This window comes from Leptopilina heterotoma, unplaced genomic scaffold (genome assembly GCF_015476425.1).
Source record: "Leptopilina heterotoma isolate Lh14 unplaced genomic scaffold, ASM1547642v1 Lhet_31, whole genome shotgun sequence".
In the NCBI taxonomy this organism is placed as follows: domain Eukaryota; kingdom Metazoa; phylum Arthropoda; class Insecta; order Hymenoptera; family Figitidae; genus Leptopilina; species Leptopilina heterotoma.
This window is the reverse complement of record NW_025111011.1, coordinates 902,931-926,317: the sequence shown is the minus strand read 5'-3', so window position 1 is coordinate 926,317 and position 23,387 is coordinate 902,931. Positions and strand designations below refer to the sequence as shown.

The 23,387-nt window shown below is 21.2% G+C and overlaps 1 protein-coding gene across 1 annotated transcript; it reads right to left on the bottom strand.

The window, feature by feature from the left end:
- On the bottom strand, nt 1–21,905 carry LOC122504652 (clavesin-2-like). The gene is made up of 7 exons (XM_043615845.1): nt 21,490–21,905; nt 14,397–14,608; nt 11,186–11,390; nt 7,720–7,843; nt 5,248–5,460; nt 3,617–3,955; nt 1–1,145 (listed from the first exon to the last, which is right to left on the bottom strand). Exons 2-7 carry the CDS (start codon nt 14,554–14,556, stop codon nt 780–782), a joined length of 1,407 nt encoding a protein of 468 aa, XP_043471780.1. The 5' UTR covers nt 14,557–14,608; nt 21,490–21,905; the 3' UTR covers nt 1–779.
- Nucleotides 21,906–23,387: the final 1,482 nt, after the last annotated feature.

Sequence of the window (23,387 nt, the reverse complement as noted above, 5' to 3'; positions counted from 1 at the left end):
TTTTCTTGGTGCAAAATTTATTAAGTCTAAAAAATATTTTTTTTATACAATCACAATGATCTTATTTTACATATATATATTCTAAATTTCTAAAAGTTACGAGCTCTTCAGATCTGGCAGATACTATTCACTATTAAAATTATCAAAAAAATTTTTTTTTGGTAAATATTTTAATTCCTGTACGAATTTTTTTTTGTCGATGAAAAAAAAGGACGGTTTCTGTATATTTTGAGAAAATTTTGAGGCCTGTATAAGGGGCGAATACTGTTCAATGTGATTTTCAAAAAAAGTCCTTTTGTTTATTTGCTTTTTCTTTTTTGGCAAAATTTTTATGAGAAGAGTAGTTAAACTTTAAATATAATGAATTCATGATTCTTTTACAATCTTGTCATTTCTGTTCTAAATATCAAATTTCCCCGAATCATGAAATTGCTTGTAAATTTTTTTCTATATATAGACTTTTATTTTATCAATAGTAGACTGTAGAAATATATTAATAATTCCAGTGGTATACAAAATATTCCTTAATATTTTATGTGATTTTCTCTCTCATCAAAATTTAAACACATTTCGAAAATCGAAATTTAATTAAAAAATTATTTTTTTCATAATAATTAAGAGAATTTATAAATTCTCTTCAAGAGAGATTTATAGAAAAAATTCTTCTCTATTCTCCTTTTTTTCTTCTCAAGTATCAAAAAAGAAATTTTCAATTTGAAAATACATTCAAATGTCATGTAAAAATGTGTTTTTTTTTCATCTAATTTTTTTTCTTCGCTTTATGCTATTAAATTAGCTTCTTCCGGAAGTGGTTCACCTTTTCCAGTTCGAATGACAATTTTTTCAACTTTCATTTCCAGAGAATTATCCTCGCTATCTGCTTGACTCGGCACCATTTCAAATTCATTCGAATTTGTATCTGATCTAAAACTTAAGCACTCGGAATTTTCAGCTTCCTGCTCCTCAAATGACTTTCTATTTTTATGATTTATTGATAATCCACGATGATTTTTATCTAATGCCTCAACATTTATCAATAATTGCATTTCCTGATTTTTCCTCGAATTATTGTGAATTGATTCTAAAACTGATGCTTTTATTTTCTTCATTTCCGAACCGTTCCCATTTAAATTTAAAATTTGTGCCTGTCAGGAAGAAAATTGTTTGTTAAAATTTACATTCTCCAAGTGTAATAATAAAAATAATAACAAGAAGCTTAAAAATAAGCACAATAACAAAAATAAATTACAATATCAGAGTTGCCACAAATATTTAATTTTATTTTTCCCTGATTTCCAAACAAAATTTTCACTTTTTCCCTGACCCTATAAAAAATATTTTTATTCACTCTAAAAATTATTAAATACTCAAAAAAATGTTCTATTACATTTATTTACAAATTTCTTTAATTTTAAAATTATTCAAAAACATCAATAATTTTTTTTTTAAATAAATATTTAATCATTGTTATTTTTCTGTAGGAATACAAATTCTTCAAAATGTTAAAATTCAAACCTTTTTAAAATTCAACAACTTATAAGAATATTATTACAAAGCAAATTAATTAATTATAATTAATTTGAATTACCCTAAAATTTTTCAAAAAAAAGTTAATTATTTACAAAAATCCTAATAAAATCCTTCGCAAGAATTCAATTATTTTTATAAGTATTAGTAAAATTTCTCAAAAAAATTCAATTATTTAAAAAAAAATGTAATAAAATTCGTTGCAATAATTCATTGCATTATTTTTTTATTTCATAAATAATAAATCGATTATTCGGTTAAATAATCAAATAATTTTAATTTTTAAATAAATTTTTATTAGAAAATTTTAGAAGAATTCAATTATTTAAATTAAAAAATAAATAATTTATTGAATAATTGAATGTTTGTTTAAATTGAATTCTCATCATGAATTTTATCAACAAATTTTTAAATAATTGAATTCTTCTAACAAATTTTAATAAAATTTTTAAGAAGAATTACATTTTTCGAAGAATTCGATTAAAATATTGAATCCAAAATATAAAAAATCCTGCGATGAGTTTTATTATTTATGAAAATTTTGTATTTTAAGTAATTGAATTCCTGTGAAAATTTTATTACTTATGAAAATAATTGAATTATTTTGAAGAAATTTATTAAAAATTGAATAATTGAATTCCTGTGAAATTTTGCCAAGAATTTTATTAAAATTGTTCTAAAATAATTGAATGTCAGAGAAGAATTTTATTATTTATAAAGATACTTGAAATTTAAAAAAAGAATTTTTTTTAAAATTTTTGAACATAATTGAATTTTTGCGAAGAATTTGATTATTTTTAAAAATAATTGAATTCTTCCAACGAATTTTATTCAATTTTATAAAAATAACTGTATTTCTGTGAAGAATTTTACTATTTATAAAAATAATTGAATTCCTGTGAAAATTTTATTACTTATGAAAATAATTGTATTATTTCGAAAAAATTTATTAGAAATTGAATAATTGAATTCCTGTGAAATTTTGTCAAGAATTTTATTAAAATTTTTCTAAAATAATTGAATATCGAAAAAATAATTTATTATTTATAAAGATACTTGAAAACATTGACAAGAATATTTTTTTAATTTTTGAACATAATTGAATTTATGCGAAAAATTTTATTACTTTTAAAAATAATTGAATTTTTGCAACGAATTTTATTCAAGTTTATAAAAATAATTGAATTTCGGCGAAGAATTTTATTATTTATAAAAATAATTTAAATCTTGAAAAGAACTTTGTTAAATTTTTTTAAATAATTGCGAATTCTTGTGACGAATTTGATAATTTTATGAAATTTTGTATTTTAAATAATTGAATTCATGTGAAAATTTTATTACTTATGAAAATAATTGAATAATTTCGTAGAAATGTATTAAAAATTGAATAATTGAATTCCTGTGAAGTTTTGTCGAGAATTTTATTAAAATTTTTAAAAATAATTGAATTTTGATGAAGAATTTTATTATTTATAATGTTAATTGAAATTTTGAGAATTTCTGAAATCTTTTTTTAATTTTTCGAAAATCTTTTTTTTTAGTATTTTTAATTAAAATTCTTCTAACAATCTAGTATTTATGAAAATTGTAAAAATTATTCATTAAATAATTTATAAGTCATAATTTTATGATAGTTCTTGAAAAATTAAATTATTTGAAAAGAAATTATTGTCAGAAATAGAAAAAATTGAAGGTTTTGTATTAAAATTCGTGGTAATTTTATAGTTTACGAAGCAAACAAAAAAAACATAAAAATTCAGAGTTTTCTCATGAATTTTAAAAATTCAATATTTTCCAGTACTTTTAATAAAAATTCCTGACTTTTCCCTGAATTCTCTGACTTCCCTGACCTGTGGCAACCCTGAATATACAGAAACAAAAAATATACATAAATATAAAATAATGTAAATTCAAATTTAGTTAATAAGAATAATAATAGTAACAACAATGATCAAAATAACACAATTGATATTTGATCCTGAAACAAACTTGACGAAAAAATAATTTTCTGGTTTGCAAATAATATTTAAAAATTAAAATATATGTAATAAAAAAAGGCTCTTAGGATAAAGTTTTACTTATTTCTGACCTTGGAGTAATTCAAGTTTTTCTCGTTTTCAAAAACAGAATCAGGTTCTTCGGATTCTGTTCGATTCATTTCATTTTTTGCGTTGTCTGAAAATTCGTAATGCTTTTGATCCTGCGTCCTTGATTGTTCCTGGGAATTTCTGAGGTTATTCACATCATTCGAGGACTCTTTGTCTCTTTTCGTGTTAGCCAACTCAGCTTCTTTCATTGCTGAATGAATAACAGGTTCGGCCCAAAGACCTGGATTAAATGCTGGACCAGTTCCACCCAATTCCGCTGGTAAAATATCAGTTGGCAAGTGCTGATGCAAAGTACTCAAATTATTTCCATGCAAGTATATCTGAAAAAGAACTTAAAATTAACTCCAAATTTATTTTTTTTTAATTAAACCTTAAATTTATTTATTAATTTAAATTATCAATTATCAACTAATTCAATAATTTCAAAAAAAAATTTACGAAAACTTATTCTTATATCAAAAAAATATTTAAAAAGAAATTATTCAAAGAGACAATTTAATTGATAAAAAAAAATAAGTTCCATTTCATTTATTTCAATAAACAAACAAATTAATTACTTATAATTAAAATTTTTAATTGCAATAGAAATTAATTTTTTCGAATTTATTTTGAAATTTATTTTTAAAATGAAAAGAAAAATCCAATTAATTAAAAAGAAAAGTCTCTGAAAGACAATTAATTCACTTCAGTAATTGACTAATTCACTTTAATTGATTTAAAATTAAATTACAACAATTAATTTTTTTTACACTTTTATATTTTCTCGGAATTTTTTTTTTAAACACAATGTGATATTGTTCTATATCACAATGCACATAACTCGTCGTCATAAGCATAATTTATGACAAATATTTTTATTCCATATCAAGTTACTTCTGTATAAAAAATTTATTTTTTTTCTGTTAAATATTTTACAGCACATAAATTTTCAAATAAATTTTTCAAATAACTAAAAATCTACTATTAAAGAAAAAAAGAATTTCTACTTTATTTTTTTATCGATTTTAATAAACAAAATTTTTCGATGAATAACTGATTTAAATATAAAAATGCAAAAAAAAAAAATGCTGATAAAAAAGACATCTCAAATTACGAGACGTGTCACGTTTCTGTTAGTGTAATAATATGAAATGACAAGGACAAAATTATTAAATTTATATTCGTTTGCGGTTATTAGTTTCTATTCCGGCAAACTGTGAAATTTTTCTTACTCAACCTTGCAGATTCAAGTCTGATTTCATTGAAATAATTGCTTCCTTTTTTTTTAAAATAAAAGGTCTTTTTAAAATTAAAGTCATTTTTAATATAATTTATTTCACTAGAATTTATTTCATAAGAATTTTTTTAAAAGAAATTTTTAAAAAATTAAAAAAAATTTTTAACTTTTTTTAAACATTTTTTTAGAATTTCTGAAGAATTGTTTAAAAATTTCCAAAGAATTTATAAAGAATTCTCATTTGAATATTCAATAAAATTTTTATTCGACCGAATTAAAAATGAAAAAAATGGAAATAATAAAGGAATATTCGCGGCTAAATAAAAAATTAATTTAAATAATAATTAGACAAATTAGAAATTCTTGTTTGATTATAAATAGTGAAAAAAAACTCACTTTGCTTCGTGTTTTTTCATCGAGAAATGGTTTAACAAGAGCTAGTGTCGCTTGAACATAAAGTGGAGCCGATAAAAAATGAATTGCTTTAAATCTAGCAGGAAATCTTCCTCTCAGTGCAGCCACCAAATTTCGCAGTGCTGCCGCTCCTAAAGCTCCACCTTGTCTCAGGGAAAAATTACCCCAATCAACCACAGCCACAAATCCAGATTGCTGAAATTTTTTTCAACAAAATTAATAAATTATTAATGCAAAATTGATAAATTAATACTAATAATAAATTAATACTTAAATACAAAATTAATAAATTAATACTATAAATAGCAACAATTCGCGCAGTAAAGCGCGCAGCTTACTGCTTGTTGACTTTTTTAAAAATAAAATTAGCAATATAAAAATAATAGAATTTAAAAATTTTCTAAATTAAATTTTTGTTGAAAACACTAAAAAAAATTCAATTTTTGAGAAATAATCCAAAAATTCAATTATTTAAAAAAAAAATAAAACTCTTCTTATAAAATTCAACTATGTTCAGAATTTGAAAAAAATTCTCGTAAAAATCGCAATTATCTTTGTAAATAACTATGTACGAAAGGGCTTGTCCCGTAAACTTGTTAAATAAATAAATAAATAAATAACAAAATTATTCTCCAAAGTTAAATTATTTTCATAAATGTCAAAAAAATTCTTGTCCTAATTTCAATTATTTTCAAACATTTTTTTAATTTCCATAATTTTCAATATCCACTATTTTAATAAAATTTCCCAAAAAGAATTTAATTATTTAAACAAATTTTTAATAAAATTGTATGCAAACATTTAATAATTTTCATAAATAATAAAAATTTCATAGGAATTGAATTATTTTCATAAATAATAAATTTTTTTAATGAATTCAATTATTTTCATAAAAAATAATTTAAAATTCTAGAAAATAATAATTGAATTAAAATGATAAAAATAATTTTGATGAAGTTACAGTAACAAAATTCTTATAATATAAAATACTGATTTTATCTCTCGGTCATCTTTAATTATTAGAAAACATGAAGAAATCGATCACTCCGAGTCTTCGACTCGGTGCAATCGATATCTTCATGTTTTATAACAATTTTTTATAATTTGTTTAATTTCAAAAAGGTTTGAATTTGAATGTTTTGAATGTCTTAATTCCTGTGGAAAATCCTGTTCCAAAAATAAGATTAAAAATAGGAATTGTGCAAATATTTTTCTTCTTTTTCTAAAACAAAATAATAATTTTTTTTTTAAAAATTGTGATTCATAAACAAAAATAATGCAAAATAAATAAATTTTCTATTCCTTAATCACAGTTGTTTAACCATTTTTTAATTTTGTTTAGAAGTAAAGAACAAAAATTTGCATAATTTCAAGTTGACAAAAAATAATATTTAACAAAATTTTAGTCTTTTAATGAAAAGAAGTGAAAAAAATTCTGACGATTTCAATTTTGAATTAATTATAAAGTACAAAAATAATTATAACATAATAATATAATAAACAATCTATCTAAAGATAAAAAAAACAAAAGTATAAACAAAAGACAACTTCAGAGTATGAGGGACAGAAAAAGTGAATGAATGAAAGAATGAAAGAACATTCAAATTAATATAGTTAATTAATTAATTAATTAATTAATTAATTAATTAATATTAAAATATTTAATTAATAAAATTTAAATTTACAAAATAATTCCAATACAAAGCAAAATTTAGTTTCATCTACTCTAAATTAGAAATCAATTTTAATTTACAAATTAATTTTTAATTCTAATAAGAAGCACTAAAAATAAATTTTCAAAGAAGAGTAAAACAGCCTCCCCAAAAAAGAAAATTGTTAACTGGAAAATGTTTAAAATAAAAAGTTCGTAGTCATTACTTCTTTCAAAACGGGAAGAGCGTATTTAACTTGAATGTCAGGCAAATAAAAAGAACTTGGATGTTCATGAATGCAAGTGTCTTCAGAAACAACGGAAGATAACAATTATTGCGTAACAAGCATAACTTTCAGAATACACAATCTTTTTATACTCGTACTTTTAAGCAAAAATTCTTCATATATGTGAAATAAATATTAATAATAAAAAACACTTTACTTCCTGATATATGTAAAGAAAACAGTAAAAATTATTCAAACTTGAAGAAATCGAATTTGAAAATTGTATTCAAATATAAACAAATTTTCCCAAAAAAAGTGAATATTTATATTAGAAATAAACTTTTGGAATTTAATGACATTTTAAATTAATTCATTAATAATTAATTTTTTATGTTGTACTCCAAAAACTTAAATTTGTCCATTTTTTACCATTTATTTATTTGTTTAATATTCTTCTTTAAATTCTATTCTATTTATAAATTTTATTCAATATATATTATATTCTTTATTTTATAATCTAAAACTTTTTAAATTCTATATTCTTTTCTTTTTATAATTTTATTTTCCTGTATATACCTGATTTCTGGGGTCTTGAATAAGAATTTCTAAGACTAAAAAAATTGCCCGTTGCACTGCCAATGCAGGAACAGCAATTGGATCCCATTGTGATGCTAGGATGAGCAAAACACACCTGCCCTTTCTGAAAAAATTAAATTTCACAGTTCAATAAATTCAGTGACATTTGAAAGCATATTAAAAATAAAGCAAAATATATAAATATTCATAAAGAATTAAAAACAGACGGTAAAAATATGGAGAAAGAAAAAAATAAAGAAGAGTCATTCCATTATATTTCGACTAAAGTCGTTGCCGACTAATTTTAGAAAATTATAATATTTTGCAGGAATAATTTTAAAGACATATATTAGGATCACTAAACAAAAAGAATTTTTTAAAAATATTTTTAATATGTATTGTAAAGTAAGCATCTAAAGTATGTGAGGTCGTAAAAACTGTAACTTTTTCATCCTATTAAAAAATATGAAAGAAAACACATAATTCATTATGAAAACGTAAAAAAATGATTAGAATTTATTAATAATGACTCAGTTTATTATTAGAAATTGATAGAAACAATTAATAATAAGAAATATGAAATGAAAAATTATTTTAAAGTTAACCTGGCAGATAACCTAATTTTGCAAATTGCATCCACTATAATGTGAGAAAGAGAAATCATTAAATTGAATAAAACCTTATCAAATATAAAGTACCTGTGATTAACTTTTAGTTTTTCTTATCACTTTCCTCCTTTTTTCTTTACAAATGTGAAAAAATAAGCAATTAAAATTGGCATTTTTTTTATTTTCACGATTTTGAAATGTAAATTAACTTCCTTCCAGAAAAACGAAAAATTACGAAAATTGGACAATAATTAATTGATCAGTATAGATACAAACACTAGAAAAAGATTTTCTTTGATCCCGAAGCTATTTTCCGAATTAACTAACTTTAAACTTTTTACTATTTTCATCAGGTTAATACACGTGATTTTTAAAGGACGAAGTTTAGTGATCCTAATGTCTTTAAAATAATTCCTGCAAAATATTATAATTTCTTTAAATTAGTCGGTAACGACTTTAGTCGAAATGTAATGGAATGGCTCAGAAGTAAAAATATAGAAAAAAAAATAAAAAAATTATTAAAAAATCAAAATATAAGGAGGAAAAAATATAAAGAAGTAAAAATGTAAAAAAATAAAAATATCAGAAGATTCAAATATAATAGGGTTGCTACGCAACCTGGAAACCTGGAAAACCTGGAAATGTCAAGAAATTTTATAAACCTTGAAAAAAATTGAAAAATCAGGGAATTTTGATCAAAATCCTGGAAAATTGTTGTTTTCTAAATTTATTGTGTTTATTTTTGAAATCTAATTTCACTTAAATATTTCAAAATTAATTCAATTTTAAAAGAATTGCGTTTACAATTTTCATATAAGTAGATGAACTTCAAAAGATTTTGATTTAAAATTTTGTAAAATTTCCATTTTAAATGAATTTAATTAGAAATATTAAAAAACTTAGATTTAAAAAAAATTTGAAAACTTAATGATTTTCAAAAACTTTCCTCAATTCAATGATTTTTAATATCTACAACTTTATTAAAAGTTCCCAAACGAATTCAATTAGTTAAAAAAATTTTTTATAAAATTCTACTCAAACCTTTCATTATTTTTATAAATAATACAAATTTCACAGGAATTCAATTATTTACAAATTATTTTTATATTATTATTCAAATATTTTCATGAATAATAACATTTTTTTTACAGGGAATCAATTACTTTTATAAATAATAAAACTCAATGCTGAATTTCAATTATTTTTAATACAATTTTAATGGAATTCCTCGAAAAAAGTTATTATTCTTAAAAATTTTATTAAAATTTATCAAAGAAATTTAATTATTTTAATAACCTTTGCTACAATTTATTTATTAGAATTTAAGTATTATTTTCAATAAATTTTTTATTTAATTTCTTTAAAGAATAAAATTATTTTCAAAAATTTTAATGCAGTTCTTTGCGTAACAATTCAATTTTTTTCAAAATAATTTTAATAAAATTCTTCGCAAGAATCCAATTATGTTTAAAAATTTACAAAAATTCTCGTCAAAATTTCAATTATCTTTATAAATAATAAAATTTTCCTCCAGAATTCAATTATTTTCAAAACTTTTAATAAAATTCTTGGCTGAATTTCAATTATTTTTAATACAATTTTCATCAAATTTCTCGAAAAATGCAATTATTTTTAAAAATTTTATTAAAATTTGTCAAGAGAATTCAATTTTTTAAAAATTTGTTGATAAAATTCTTTACGAAAATTTAATTTTAAGAAACATTCAATTGTTTCATAAAATATTTATATTTTTATAATTAAATAATTGAATTCTCGTAGAATTTTCTAATAAATATTGATTTAAAAATGAATTTCAAATTAAAATCTTTGAAAATTTGAACTTTTCATGCTTTTAATTAAGAATTCTATAGAATAAATTTTTCTCAATAAGTTTAATGGAATTTTTTTGTAATTATTTAGTTTTTAATTTCTAATATATTTAATTGAAGAATCTCAGAATAATCGAAATTTCGTAAAATTAAATTGTAAACAAAAGAATTTGAGAATTCGCAAAGAACTTTTTGAAAAATTATTTTAAAAAATTGACTTAAAGAAAAATTTTAATTAAAAATTCTAGAAATGATAAAAATAATTTTTGAAAAAGTTACAGTAACAATATAAGAATATTCTTATATGTTATTGAATTTCAAATTTTTGAATATCTTAATTTCTATAAAAAAAATAATGATTAAATATTTATTTAAAAATGAAGTTATTTGTGTTTTCGAATAATTTTCGTTTTAAAAACCTGGAAAAATTCCGTTTTTTAACCTGGAAAATCTGTAAGAGTCAGAGAATTTGAAAAGAGTAGAAGCGTGGCAACCCTGTATAAATAAGGAAAAATATAGAAAGAAGTAAAAATCAGATGATAAAAATATAAAGTAAGAAAAATAATAATTATATATAAGGTAGTAAAAATATAAAGAATTAAAAATAGAGAGAGAAAAAAGTAAAGATGTAAAAATATTGTAAATTAAAAATATTAGAAGATAAAAATATAAAGAAAGAAGATTATATAAAGAAGTAAAAATATAAGAAGGTAAAAATATAAAGAAGGGAAAATATATAAATCGAAGTAAAAATTAACAAAAAATATAAAGCAGTTGAAAAATAAAAATATAAAAAGGTAAAACTATACAAAAACAAAAATATAAAGAAGTAAAAAAATAATATTGCTATTACTCTCGACATCAAAATTACTACTTTTGAAAAAAGAAGAAATTTCCTTCTTCTCTTTAACGAGAATTACAGTGTAAGAAGAAAATAAATAAATAAAAGCACTGTTCTAACATGTCACGAGCGGGAAGAACGTAAGAAGAAAATAAATAAATAAAAAAAAGAAGAAGCACTTTTCTTACTTGTCACGAGCGGGAAGAACGCCAGGAATACCGGCTCTAAGTGCACGTTGCAATGCAGGATCGCGAGCTGTGAGATTACCAAAAATATCTTGTCTGTGTGCAATTTGTGCCTGATAAGCCACTATCAGTGCAGCCGCTTGTTCAGTTCTGTACTTCCGGGCCAACAGGAAGCGTGTAATGTATTCATCGTTGCAAAGCGTTAAATCTGCGAATAACAATAGAAGAAACAATCATTATAATGCCATGCGGCTGAAACATTCAGGAAGTATTTATTTCCGGACGTAAGTCTATTACAGACTTTCAATGAACCATAAATTCCCTTAGAATTCAAAAACAAAAATTACGAAAAGAAGAAAATTATACATTTTATTATAAATTTAAAAACAATTTTCAATTCCTCAACAATAATTAATATATTTAATTTGTTACAAAAAAAGCAAACTCTTTAAAATCTTCATAAATATAGGAAAACATTTTATTTTCTCATTCATAATTTGCAAAATAATTAATTCACCTGTAATAGGAAAAAATAAATAAATAATTAACACGATATATGTGTATACGTGTATATTTTAAGAAAGTGATCTACTTTATAATTCCCGGTTTTTATAATTATAAAAATCCGTCTTTTTACACTTTAGTATTTTATGCAAGAGCACTCAATTATAAAATTAAATCTACCGCAAGATTTTTTTTTATTTTTTACAGTTATTTAAAAAACTCTACCACTGCGTTTGCGTACACAATAAATAATATATTTATCATGTTGTACTTTTCACCTTTATCCAAAAAAGGATCGGAAAATTAGTCAGAAAAAATACGATAACAAATAATAATAAAAACAATAAATAACAACAAAACAATCTGAATAAACAAAAATAATAATAATTGAAAATAATAAGAAATTATTATTTTTATCATTATAAATTTTAATAACAATATAAATGTATTTTTATAATAATATTTTTAAAAATTACAATTAATGGTAATTATTTTTACAATAACAATTTTTTATAATCTGATTTTTTGGACCAGTTGATATAATATCTTCTATATTAATAATCGTAGTATTCTAGTAATCTATTCGCAGTTTAAAGTTAGTTGTTGATTGCTTTTTTTGTTTCCTAACTTTTTTAAAAATTTTCTTTTTAAATATTTTTAATTTTAAAATTAATGTATTGAAAATCATTAAATCTTGCAAAGAATCTTATCAAAAAATTTCCAGAGAATAATTGAATTCCTTCGAAGAATTTTTTTATTTATGAAAATAATTGAATTCTCGTGATGAATTTTATTAAAATTTTTAAAAATCTTAATTAAATTCTTTTGAATAGAATTTCTTTGAATTTTTTAAAAATAATGGAGTTTCTCTAATAATTTTAATTGAAAATTTTGAAAGCAATTGAATTTTATGAAGAAGAATTTTATTAAATAAATTATTGTATTTAAAATAATTGAATTCCTGAGAAGAATTTTATTATTTATAAAAATAATTTGACTCTTTAGCGAAGAATTTTACTATTTATAAAAATAATTGAATTGTTCCGAAGAATTTATTAAAATAGGAAATAAATTAATTTTATAGAAATATTTGAAAATAATTAAATTCTTTCGAGAAATTCAATTAAAGTTAAGGAAATATTTGAAAGTATTTGAATTCTGCTGAGAAATTCAATTAAAATTGTTTTGAAAATAATTGAATTCCTGCAAAGAATTTTACTATTTATAAAAATAATTAAATTATTGCGAAGAATTTTAATACCTATTTATAAAAACAATTGAATTTTTTCGTGAAATTTTATTAAAATTTTGTTAAAAATAATTTAATTTTTGAAAAAAAATTTTTACTACATTTTATAAAAATAATTGAATTTTTTCGAAATGTGTTAAAAATTTTTTTTAAAAATTGAATTCTTCCGAGGAATTTAATTAAAATTGTTTTGAAAATCATTGAATTTTTGTAAAAATTTTACTATTTAAAAAAATAATTGAATTGTTTCGAAGGATTTATTAAAATTTTAGAAAATAATTGAATTCTTTTCAAAAATTTTATAACGAATTAAGAACAAAATTAAATTCTTTCGTGAAATTTTATTAAAAATAATTGAATTTTTGTAAAGATTTTACTATTTAAAAAATAAATTGAATTGTTTAGAAGTATTTATTAAAATTTTAGAAAATAACTGGATTCTTTTCTGAAATTTTATTAAAATTTTGTTAAAAATAATTGAATTTTTGCAAAAAATGTTACTATTTATTAAAATAATAATTGAATTCTTCCGAAAAATGTTATTATTTATGTAAAAATAATTGAATTTTTGAGAAGAATTATATTAAAATTTTTGAAAATATAAATAATAATAATTAATTTTGTACTTAATAAGTGAATTTTTAAAATTTTGGTTATGAAATTATTTTAAAATTTATATTTGAAAATAAAAAATTTTGTAACTTGCATAAGAATAATAAATTCAATATCACGTTCCGCGCGTTTCATTTGCTAGTAAATAAATAATTTACAATATTGTCATTATTATTATTATTTCTGTTATTGTTATAAAAAATACCGAAAAAAATTGTTTTCTAATGTCCCTAAAGTTTCGAACGTTCAATTGAACGACGATATTTTTATTACTTCTTTTAATCCGAATTTTATTTTTAAAATATTGTTTTTTATAATTAAAAAATATTTTTTTAGCTAAATAAATAATTATTTACAATATTTTTCGATTTCAGTCTATTAATTTTTAAAATATTAGAGCACAATAAAATATTTCGTTCATTTGAACATTCGAAACTTTAGGTAAATGTTTTCTATGAAACTTCCAATTGTTAATAAAATATACTGTACAAAAGAGTTTTTTTATGATTAAATAAATAGATAAATAAAATACACTGTATTATTATAATAATTATTAAAGGACGTTTATTATTAAAAAATAAATAAAATAAATAATATAAAAAAATATATATAATAAAATTTCATTAACAAATACTGTAAACTATTTTGAATTCTATTATTAAATAAAACGAAATACAAAAAATAAATAGTAAAATACATCATTTTATGTTTCCTTTTACTCAATTTTTACCAATCCTTAATATACGAATCAATATTTGATTAAATTGGAACCTAATCAATCAAGTTCCTACTACTTTAGGTAATAACGGTAATAATAAAAAAATGAATCATAAAATAAAAAAAATTTACCAACGCCAGGCATATCACGTAGTATGGCCCTAACAGTCTTTATCGCAAGTTTCTTATCACCCTTATTGATTCTCGATTGTTCATCATAAAGACTACGGGCAAGAGCAGTACTCGAGTGGCCACGTAAGGGATCCCAAAGATATTCACAATATTCTGCCATTGCGACAGATTTTTTTTTCTTTTCTTTCTTGTTAACTATACAAGACTAATATCTGTAACAGAAATAATAACATTTTTCATTAATTAAAATTAAAATTATACAATTCACGTTGGTTAATTGAATTTTTTCATGCAAGAAAAAAGTGAAAGTTCACCGCTGACTTCACTTCGATCTTTTACTGCAAAATTCAATCAATTACTGGTTATTACGTAATCATTTATTATTCCTCTGAACTCCATGTTAAGAATTATTATCTGAGTTTCCTAAATTTTGTTAAATTTTAAAATCTAGGTAAATTAAACTAAAATTTAAAAATAATTGTACTAATACTATATTATAATGATAATCCGAATTATTATCGTTCGCAAAATAATATTTGTTTTATAGGCTTACAAATTATCATATGGTCATAATATTGGACATAATATGGTCAATTAATAATCAAAAATTATTCATATATGCTTAAATATATTACGATTCTCAATTATTGCTAATATATATTCGTATTTAAATATTTTTTATAAAACAAATTATTTTTTAGCATTTTCTCCTTGATCGATGAACTTTAAGTTCATCGAAACGCCTTTTCAAGACAATCGAGGACATCATGTTACTTTTAGACGTTCAAAGTCTGAGTCATCAAGAACCAAGAACGCAGAATAGGCCGTTGTCTTTTTTTACAATAAGGCACGTACCGTTACTAACTTGTTTCATTTTTTTTTTTTTTTTTTTTTTTTTGGTTACAAATCCGTCTCAGTCCGTGCTCCCAAATCGATTTCAACAATCTGAATCTTTTTTACACAATGTACCAAATTTCCAAAAGCATCATATATGTACAAAGACAATGTAAAACTAATAATAAAAAGTATATAATAATAATACCTAATAATCAGTTCAATAATTATTATAATAATAGAAATTGGTGGAAATAAATCCATAATAAGTATTTTCTTTGATCGTAGTAATTATTAATTTTGAGAAATTTCACCCAAGTAATAAATAATTTTCTCAAAAATATTACAATAATAAATAGATGACAATAATAATAATAATTAATATTATAATTTTATAATCAAAATAGTTATAATAATAATTATGATAATATAGCTAATGATAAACGTAATAACAAATAATAATGATGATAAAATACATCACTAATTAATAAATTATTCAATTATTAATTAAATAATAATACAAAGTATAATTAAATAAACAATAAGAAATAATAATAAATAGACAATAAAATAAATCACCAATTTATAAATTATTCAATTAACAAGTATTAAATTGAATCTAAATTGTGACTCAAATGAAAAATAAACCAAGAGTCCAAAACAATCAGTTTATATAAAATTTATAAAAACTTTATATTAAAATTCATTTGATTTTTTTTCTATAAAAAAATAACTGATGCATAATGGATAACGCTAATCTAGTGGCATTAGAATGTAAATGGTAATCAGTGCGCAGAGTTAAAGAAAAATCTTATTAACCGCTGTGAATACATGTGCTTAAGTTAAAATGACAAAAGAATATTGAGCAACCAAAATATTGAGTGAGAAAATGAAACGTAGGAAATCCATCAAGAGAAAGAAAGGAAAAATTTCTCCATAGTCAATATGCAATCATGTTGAAGGAGAACGAGAGAGAGAGAGAGAAAAAATAGTTAAAAAACAGTCAATGACTCTTTTGCTGATTCATTCGATTAGCCATCACTTGAATATCCTGTCGACATATGCAGATTGAAAAAAAAATTTTTTTATTCCAAAACATTAAATTCTACTCAAAAATAAAATTTCCATTATTTTTGTAAATAGTTAGCTGAGTTAAAATTAAAGCAATAATTAAAAGAGTATAGTAATAATAATAATGGGAATAATAAATATGCTCATAAAATAACAATACTACTACTATTAATAATAATATTAAGCTGGTAATAATAAAACTCAGCTGGTCAATAAAGTGACCATTATTGCTCTAGTGTAATAATGAGTACTTTATTGCCCTAGGACAATAATAGACACTTAATTGACAGCTGGATGTAAGAAGAAATGTAGTATTATTGCCCTAGGGCGATAATAGGCACTTTATTGACCGCTGGGCTATACAGGTTGCAGAAAAAATCAAAAAAATAATAATATTAATAATAATAATAATAATAATAAAAACTATAATAAAATCATTATTATAACCAAACGAATAAGTTATTATTATAAATATTTGCAAATGTCTACAGAATTACAATTAGTAAGCAAAAAATTTTCTTTACGTAATTTTAAGTTGATAAATTAAAGTTTTAACCAAAGCCATCAGAGGAACAAAGAATTCCACGGAAGCGATAAAATGTTTACAAATGCGCGGCCTTGCTAAACACAAAATGACTATATTTTAACTCATGCATTTCAACTACTGTCGATAATTTTTTGTTTGCTATTAATAATTATTATAGATTAAATCAAAGTTTATTCAATACTATGCTCTTCACTTGAGATAATTTTTTTTTTCTCATTTCCCTATATTTTATTTACAAAACAAATCTATTTATAAATCTATTAATAATAATTTACTAAAATAAAATTATACAAAAATTATCATTAAGATAAAATTATCATAATACAAAATAATCTAAAATTTGTTAAAAATTCTAATAATTCTAAATAAAATTTAAATAAATTTTAGCAAACAAAAAAGAAATGAAAATGAAAGAAAAAAATTTAATTGTTTAAATAAAATTTGTTTAAATAAAATTCTCAAATTTTAAAAATCATCGTTAGATGACCACTAATTATAATAAAAAAAAGGAATCTAAATAATGTATACATTGATATCGATATTAATCGACGATTAATTATCTTTAATGATAATAAATTGAAAGTAATATATGAATTTAAAAATAATACATATGCCAAAATGGAATTTCAAAAAGGTCTATAAAGTTTTTCCTTATTTTCCACCAAAAACATTTAAAATTAACAAAAAAAAACAGTTTAGAATTGTAACAAAAATAGACTAATAAAAAAAAACCCTAATAAAAATAACTCTAAAGAGAATTAAAAAAACGAACTTAAAATAATATAAGAACATATAATAACTCAATAACTCAATGATCAAATTCAAATTCGATATATTTATATCAGGATTAAAGTCAATCTGAAGTACTAGGAGATAAATTTTGGTCAAGGGCAATCGATTAAACAAAAAAAAAAAAAAACTCAAAACGTGGGAAACTTAAACTCTTACAATTGTTATCTTAAAATAGTGATCATTTCTATCGCAGTAATTACGTTAACGATACGTGAACAATAATTCATCAATTAAATGTCGAAACCTTGCAATGATTGCCAACTGTATTTATCCCAAAGCATTTATATACCATGCATCCTTATTATTGTTTAGAAAAAAAGAGAAAGAAAAAAAAATTCCATTCATTTCTTCAACTCAATTTAAATTAAAATTAAAATTCATGAAAATTCAAATACAATTAAAATTCAACAGAATTTATTTAAATTAATTTAAAAAAAAAATCTCCAGTCACATTTTTGAAAATATTTTCTACAAGCAGTACTTTTATTTTTTTATACAATTAATTATTTTATAATTTTAATAATTAACTATAATAATCTTCGTATTCAATCTTTCATTTTTTCTGTCCCTTCACACTCTGAAGTGTGAAGATTTCTTGCATAAGATGGTCAAAAATATTTAATTTTAATTTTTGAAGAGGTTAGAATTTTTTTCTTTTGACCTATTGCATATTATTGCAAATCCATGCGAGAAGTTGTTTAGAATGGTAAAATATGCTTGGAAAAAAATTTTCATTAAAAAATATTAAAAACTGTAAGAGAAGATCAATTTTTAATATTCAAATCTTTAACTTTTGCCGAAATTTCGAAAGCCTTAAATCTTTAATTTTTTTCCAAACTGTATACTTACGTAATTTGATACTATTATTCAAAAAACATTGTTAAAATTAACATTTAGCTCATTTTTGTGGTAAAACCCATAAAAATCATAGTCTGAAGCTTTTATGGTATACTTTATATATACCGACATTTCGGCAAAATTTAAAGATTTGAATATTAAAATTCGATCTCCTCTTACAGTTTTTAATATTTTTCAACGAAAATTTTTTTCCATGCATATTTTATCATTCTAAACAACTTCTCGCATGGATTTGCAATAATATGCAATAGGTCAAAAGAAAAAAATTCTAACCTCTTTAAAAATTAAAATTAAATATTTTTGACCGTCTTATATGTTTTCAAGTTAAAAATGATGCAAGAAAAAAAATATTACCTCGTTTAATAATTTTATTTTAAAGGGGTCAAAATAAAGGTGGGGTCTCCCCTTAAATATTACGTTTTGTCAAATTGAAATTGCAGATTTTTGTTCTTTAGAAATTAGAAAATTAGAAAATTGTTAAACAATTGTGTTTAAGAAATAGAAAATTTTTTTATTTTGCATTATTTTTATTTATATGAATCACAATTTTTTTAACAATATTATTATTTTCTTTTAGAAAAAGAAGAAAAATATTTGTACAATTTCTATTTTTAATCTTATTTTTGGAACAGGATTTTCCACAGGAATTAAGACATTCAAAAATTTCAAATTCAAACCTTTTTTAAAATTAAACAACTTATAAAAAAATTTGTTATAAAACATGAAGATATCGATTGCTCCGAGTCGAAGACTCGGAGTGATCGATTTCTTCATGTTTTCTAATAATTAAAGATGACCGAGAGATAAAATCATTATTTTATATTATAAGAAAATTGTTACTGTAACTTCATCAAAATTATTTTCATCATTTTCATTCAATTATTATTTTCTAGAATATTTAAAATTATTTTTTATGAAAATAATAATTGAATTCCTTAAAAAAAATTTATTATTTATGAAAATAATTGAATTCCTGGGAAATTTTTATTATTTATGAAAATAATTAAATGTTTACATACAATTTTATTAAAATTTTTTTTAAATAATTGAATTTGTTTTGGAAAATTTTATTAAAATCTTAGATATTGAAAATAATTGAAATTAGAAAATTTTTTGAAAATACAAATTGAAATTAGGACAAGAATTTTTTTGACATTTATGAAAATAATTGAACTTTGGAGAAGAATTTTGTTATTTATAAAGATAATGGGATTTTTACGAGATTTTTTTTCAAATTTTGAACATACAGTAGAGACTCCATTATCCGGACCCCTATTATCCGGATATTCGATTATCCGGACAAATTTAAAATTAAAAAAAAATTTTTTTAATATAAAGTTTATAAGGTTTCAAGCCGTTAACTTCTATTTAAAATTTCTCCCCGCCAACAAACACGAAATGTTGCATTTTAAAGTGTTTTAATTATTTTAAGAAAATGTTTATGTAAATATTTTTAAATATTTTTAACTAAATATTTATTAATGTTGACTTTAAAAGTTTTAGTTTGTTTCAGTCTTATTTTAATACATATGCAAATAAATACTTAAAATTATGAATCAAACATTTGTTTAATTCGTACTTTACTCGATTATCCGGATTTTCGATTATCCGGACAAGTGCCTGCATCCATTAGTCCGGATAATGGAGTCTCTACTGTAGTTGAATTTTATAAGAAGAATTTTATTTCTTTTGAAAATAATTGAATTTCTTTAATTATTTGTAATTTCTCCAGAAATGAACTATTTAGTGTTTTCAACAAAAATTTAAATTAGAAAATTTTCAAATTCTACTATTTTTAAAATTGTTAATTTTATTATTAATTTTATTATTTTTATTATAATTATATTTTAATTATAATTAATTTTTAACAATAATATAATAGCCTTATAACTTTTTTTTCTATTTATAAAAACTAATTTTTTTTAAACTTAAAATTCCCAGTTTATGATAACGAAAACTATAAATTACGAATTGTTTCATCAATTATTTTACGCCGGGAAATTTATACATATATACATTTTCAAGTAAAGGATGCTTTGTCACTTATTACATGAACTCACTGTCACGTGTAGCACGTTAAAAAATTTAGTATTGTTTTTTTTCCTTTTTTCATATTTCTATTGGATTTTAATTTGTTTATAAAATATTTATAAATTCACAAAATTACATTTAAAACTGTCATTTTTTGAACAATTGAAATTTACATTAAAAAGTCTGTATTTTATCCTTTCATTAAAATCTTAACATAAAATAAATTTTGTATTTATTTAAAAAACATTTACAGGTGCTTTCTCATTTATTTACCATAATTTGTTTCAAATTTAATTTATATTTACTTTTATAATATTTATTATTTGTTACATTTATTATAATAAATAATAAATAAATAATAATAATAATAAAGTAATCTTTATTATTGTTATTATTTATTTATTTACAAAAAAAGTGCATTTAAAGAAAAAGAATTCTATCAATCACAGTAAATATTAAATAATAAAAAAATGATGCCAGCAAACGGAAGAAATTATTATCAATAAAAATAAATTCTTTATTATTTAGTAGGTATTTTAGCAAAAATTTATTTTTATCAAATAAAACAGATAATTTTCAAAAAACAAATAAATAATTTTTATTCAAAGAAACGAAATTCCTTTCATTCACGCAGATATGTAAATTAAAATTTTCAATTTGTAGTAACAGTTTGTTTTGCTCAACAAAAATGGAAATGACAGTTTAAAAATATACATATTAACCTAGTTTCGCGCAAAAAAAGAAGAAAAATATTGAACTTGAAAAAATACATAAATAAATAAATATGTAAATAAAAAGATTAAACCAAATCAAAGTAAACTGTTTTCACAACTAAAAATACAACTTTTTAAAACTTTTTATAAAAATCAGTGCGAAAAATGATAATAAAAAAAAGTGCCAAAGAATCAAAACACAATCTCCGTAACCAAGAAAAACTTCTGCAAAAAGAAAAGGACATACCTGATTTTTTTTCCAAACAATATTTTAATATATTCAACTTTCTATTTATAAGGAAATCCTTGGTAAACTGATATTACTGAAACTGTAGTATATATGACGGCGGTATAGAAAAAAGAGAAAAAAAACACTTGAATATCACCCACACATAATCCGCAATTTAATCGATGTTCATAATCATTATGACGGTGAAATTATAGGGTTGAAGGGGTCATTAAACCGCGAAATGGGAACAATTAAAAACAACTACTGATAATATCAACGCACATAGAGAAATTAATAATCATATAGATAAAATAGAATCAAATGAATCAAGAGTATCGTGAAGCCGTTCGCGGTTCATGTTACTTCTCAACTGTCAGACTGGAATAACTATGAGGAACGTGAACCGCGAAAGAACAAGCCTCACTGTACGGTTTCCGCTGTCAGCCATTTTGTTTTGACGTATATACCTGTTTATATATATATATATATGTATATATACATGCACACTAAACATAATTATATGCACAGTTACCAACAATAGACACATAAAATAGATACAGGTGCATACCCGTACCTGATGAATGTATGTTACTAACTATATACTCGTAATATCTGTATCAAGCACTGTCATTTTATTCTTCTCGCAAAAATTATAATTAATACTTTCCTAATTTGATATTTATTTAAAATTTCAAATAAATATTATTTATTCCTTAAATTATCGAAATAGAAAAATTTTTATTTGTATTCTTTTGAATTCATTTTTTCGTAAATTAGAGAAAAATCTTAATTTATAATCATATAGTTTAGGTATTTTAGATCCCCTTCCCCTTGTGCAGGGCTCGAACCAGTGAAAGTATTTAAAAGTACGGACTTTACGGACCAAAAATTAAAAATTACGGACCATTTACTGACAAAAATATAGCCAGTCCGAGCCAAATAAGAGAACATTTTACTTAAAACTAGAAATTAAATTCTTCATAACTATAAAATATGAAGATGACCGAGTGATAAAATCATTTACAATTCAATTATTATTTACAAGAAGTTTTAACTAAAATTCTTCTTTAAATCGATTATTTTTAATAATTTTCGAAAAAGTTCTTTGACAATTTTCAAATCCATTTGTTTACAATATTCAATTTTACGAAAATTTAATTATTCGTAAATCCCTTAATTATAAATAAATATTAGAAAATATAAAAACTTAAAATAATATAACAAAAAAATTCAATTAAAATTTTTCAAAAAAATTAATTTTAAAATTCAATTATTTTTAAAAATCCACGCTATATTCAATAATTATTATGAAAAAATTTAACTGAAATTCATTTTTAAATCAATTTTTATTAGAAAATTTTACTAGAATTCAATTATTTAAATGCAAATAAAATGAAAATAAATAATTTATTGAATAATTGAATGTTTCTTAAATTTCAATTCCCATAAAGAATCGTTATCAACAAATTTTAAAATAATTGAATTTTATCAACGATTTTTAATAAAATATTTTAGAATAATTATACATGTTTCGAGAAATTCGATTAAAATTGTGTATTAAAAATATAATTGAAATTTTGCGATGAGTTTTATTATTTCTGAAAATATAATTGAATCCCCTAAGAAGAATTTTATTATACTTTTGAACAATATTTCATTTTTTGCGAAGAATATTATTACTCTTGAAAATAATTGAATTTTTGCAATAATTTGTAAGTTTCACAAAATTGAATTTTCTATTCGTGTTTTTAACTAAAGATCTTCTATAAATCCATTACTTTTATAATAATTTTTGAAAAAGTTCTTTAAGAATTTTCAAATTCACTTGTTTAGAATTTAATTTTACAAAATTTCAATTATTCGTAAATTCTTCAAATATATAAATATATATTAGAAAAAAAACTTTAAATAATTTC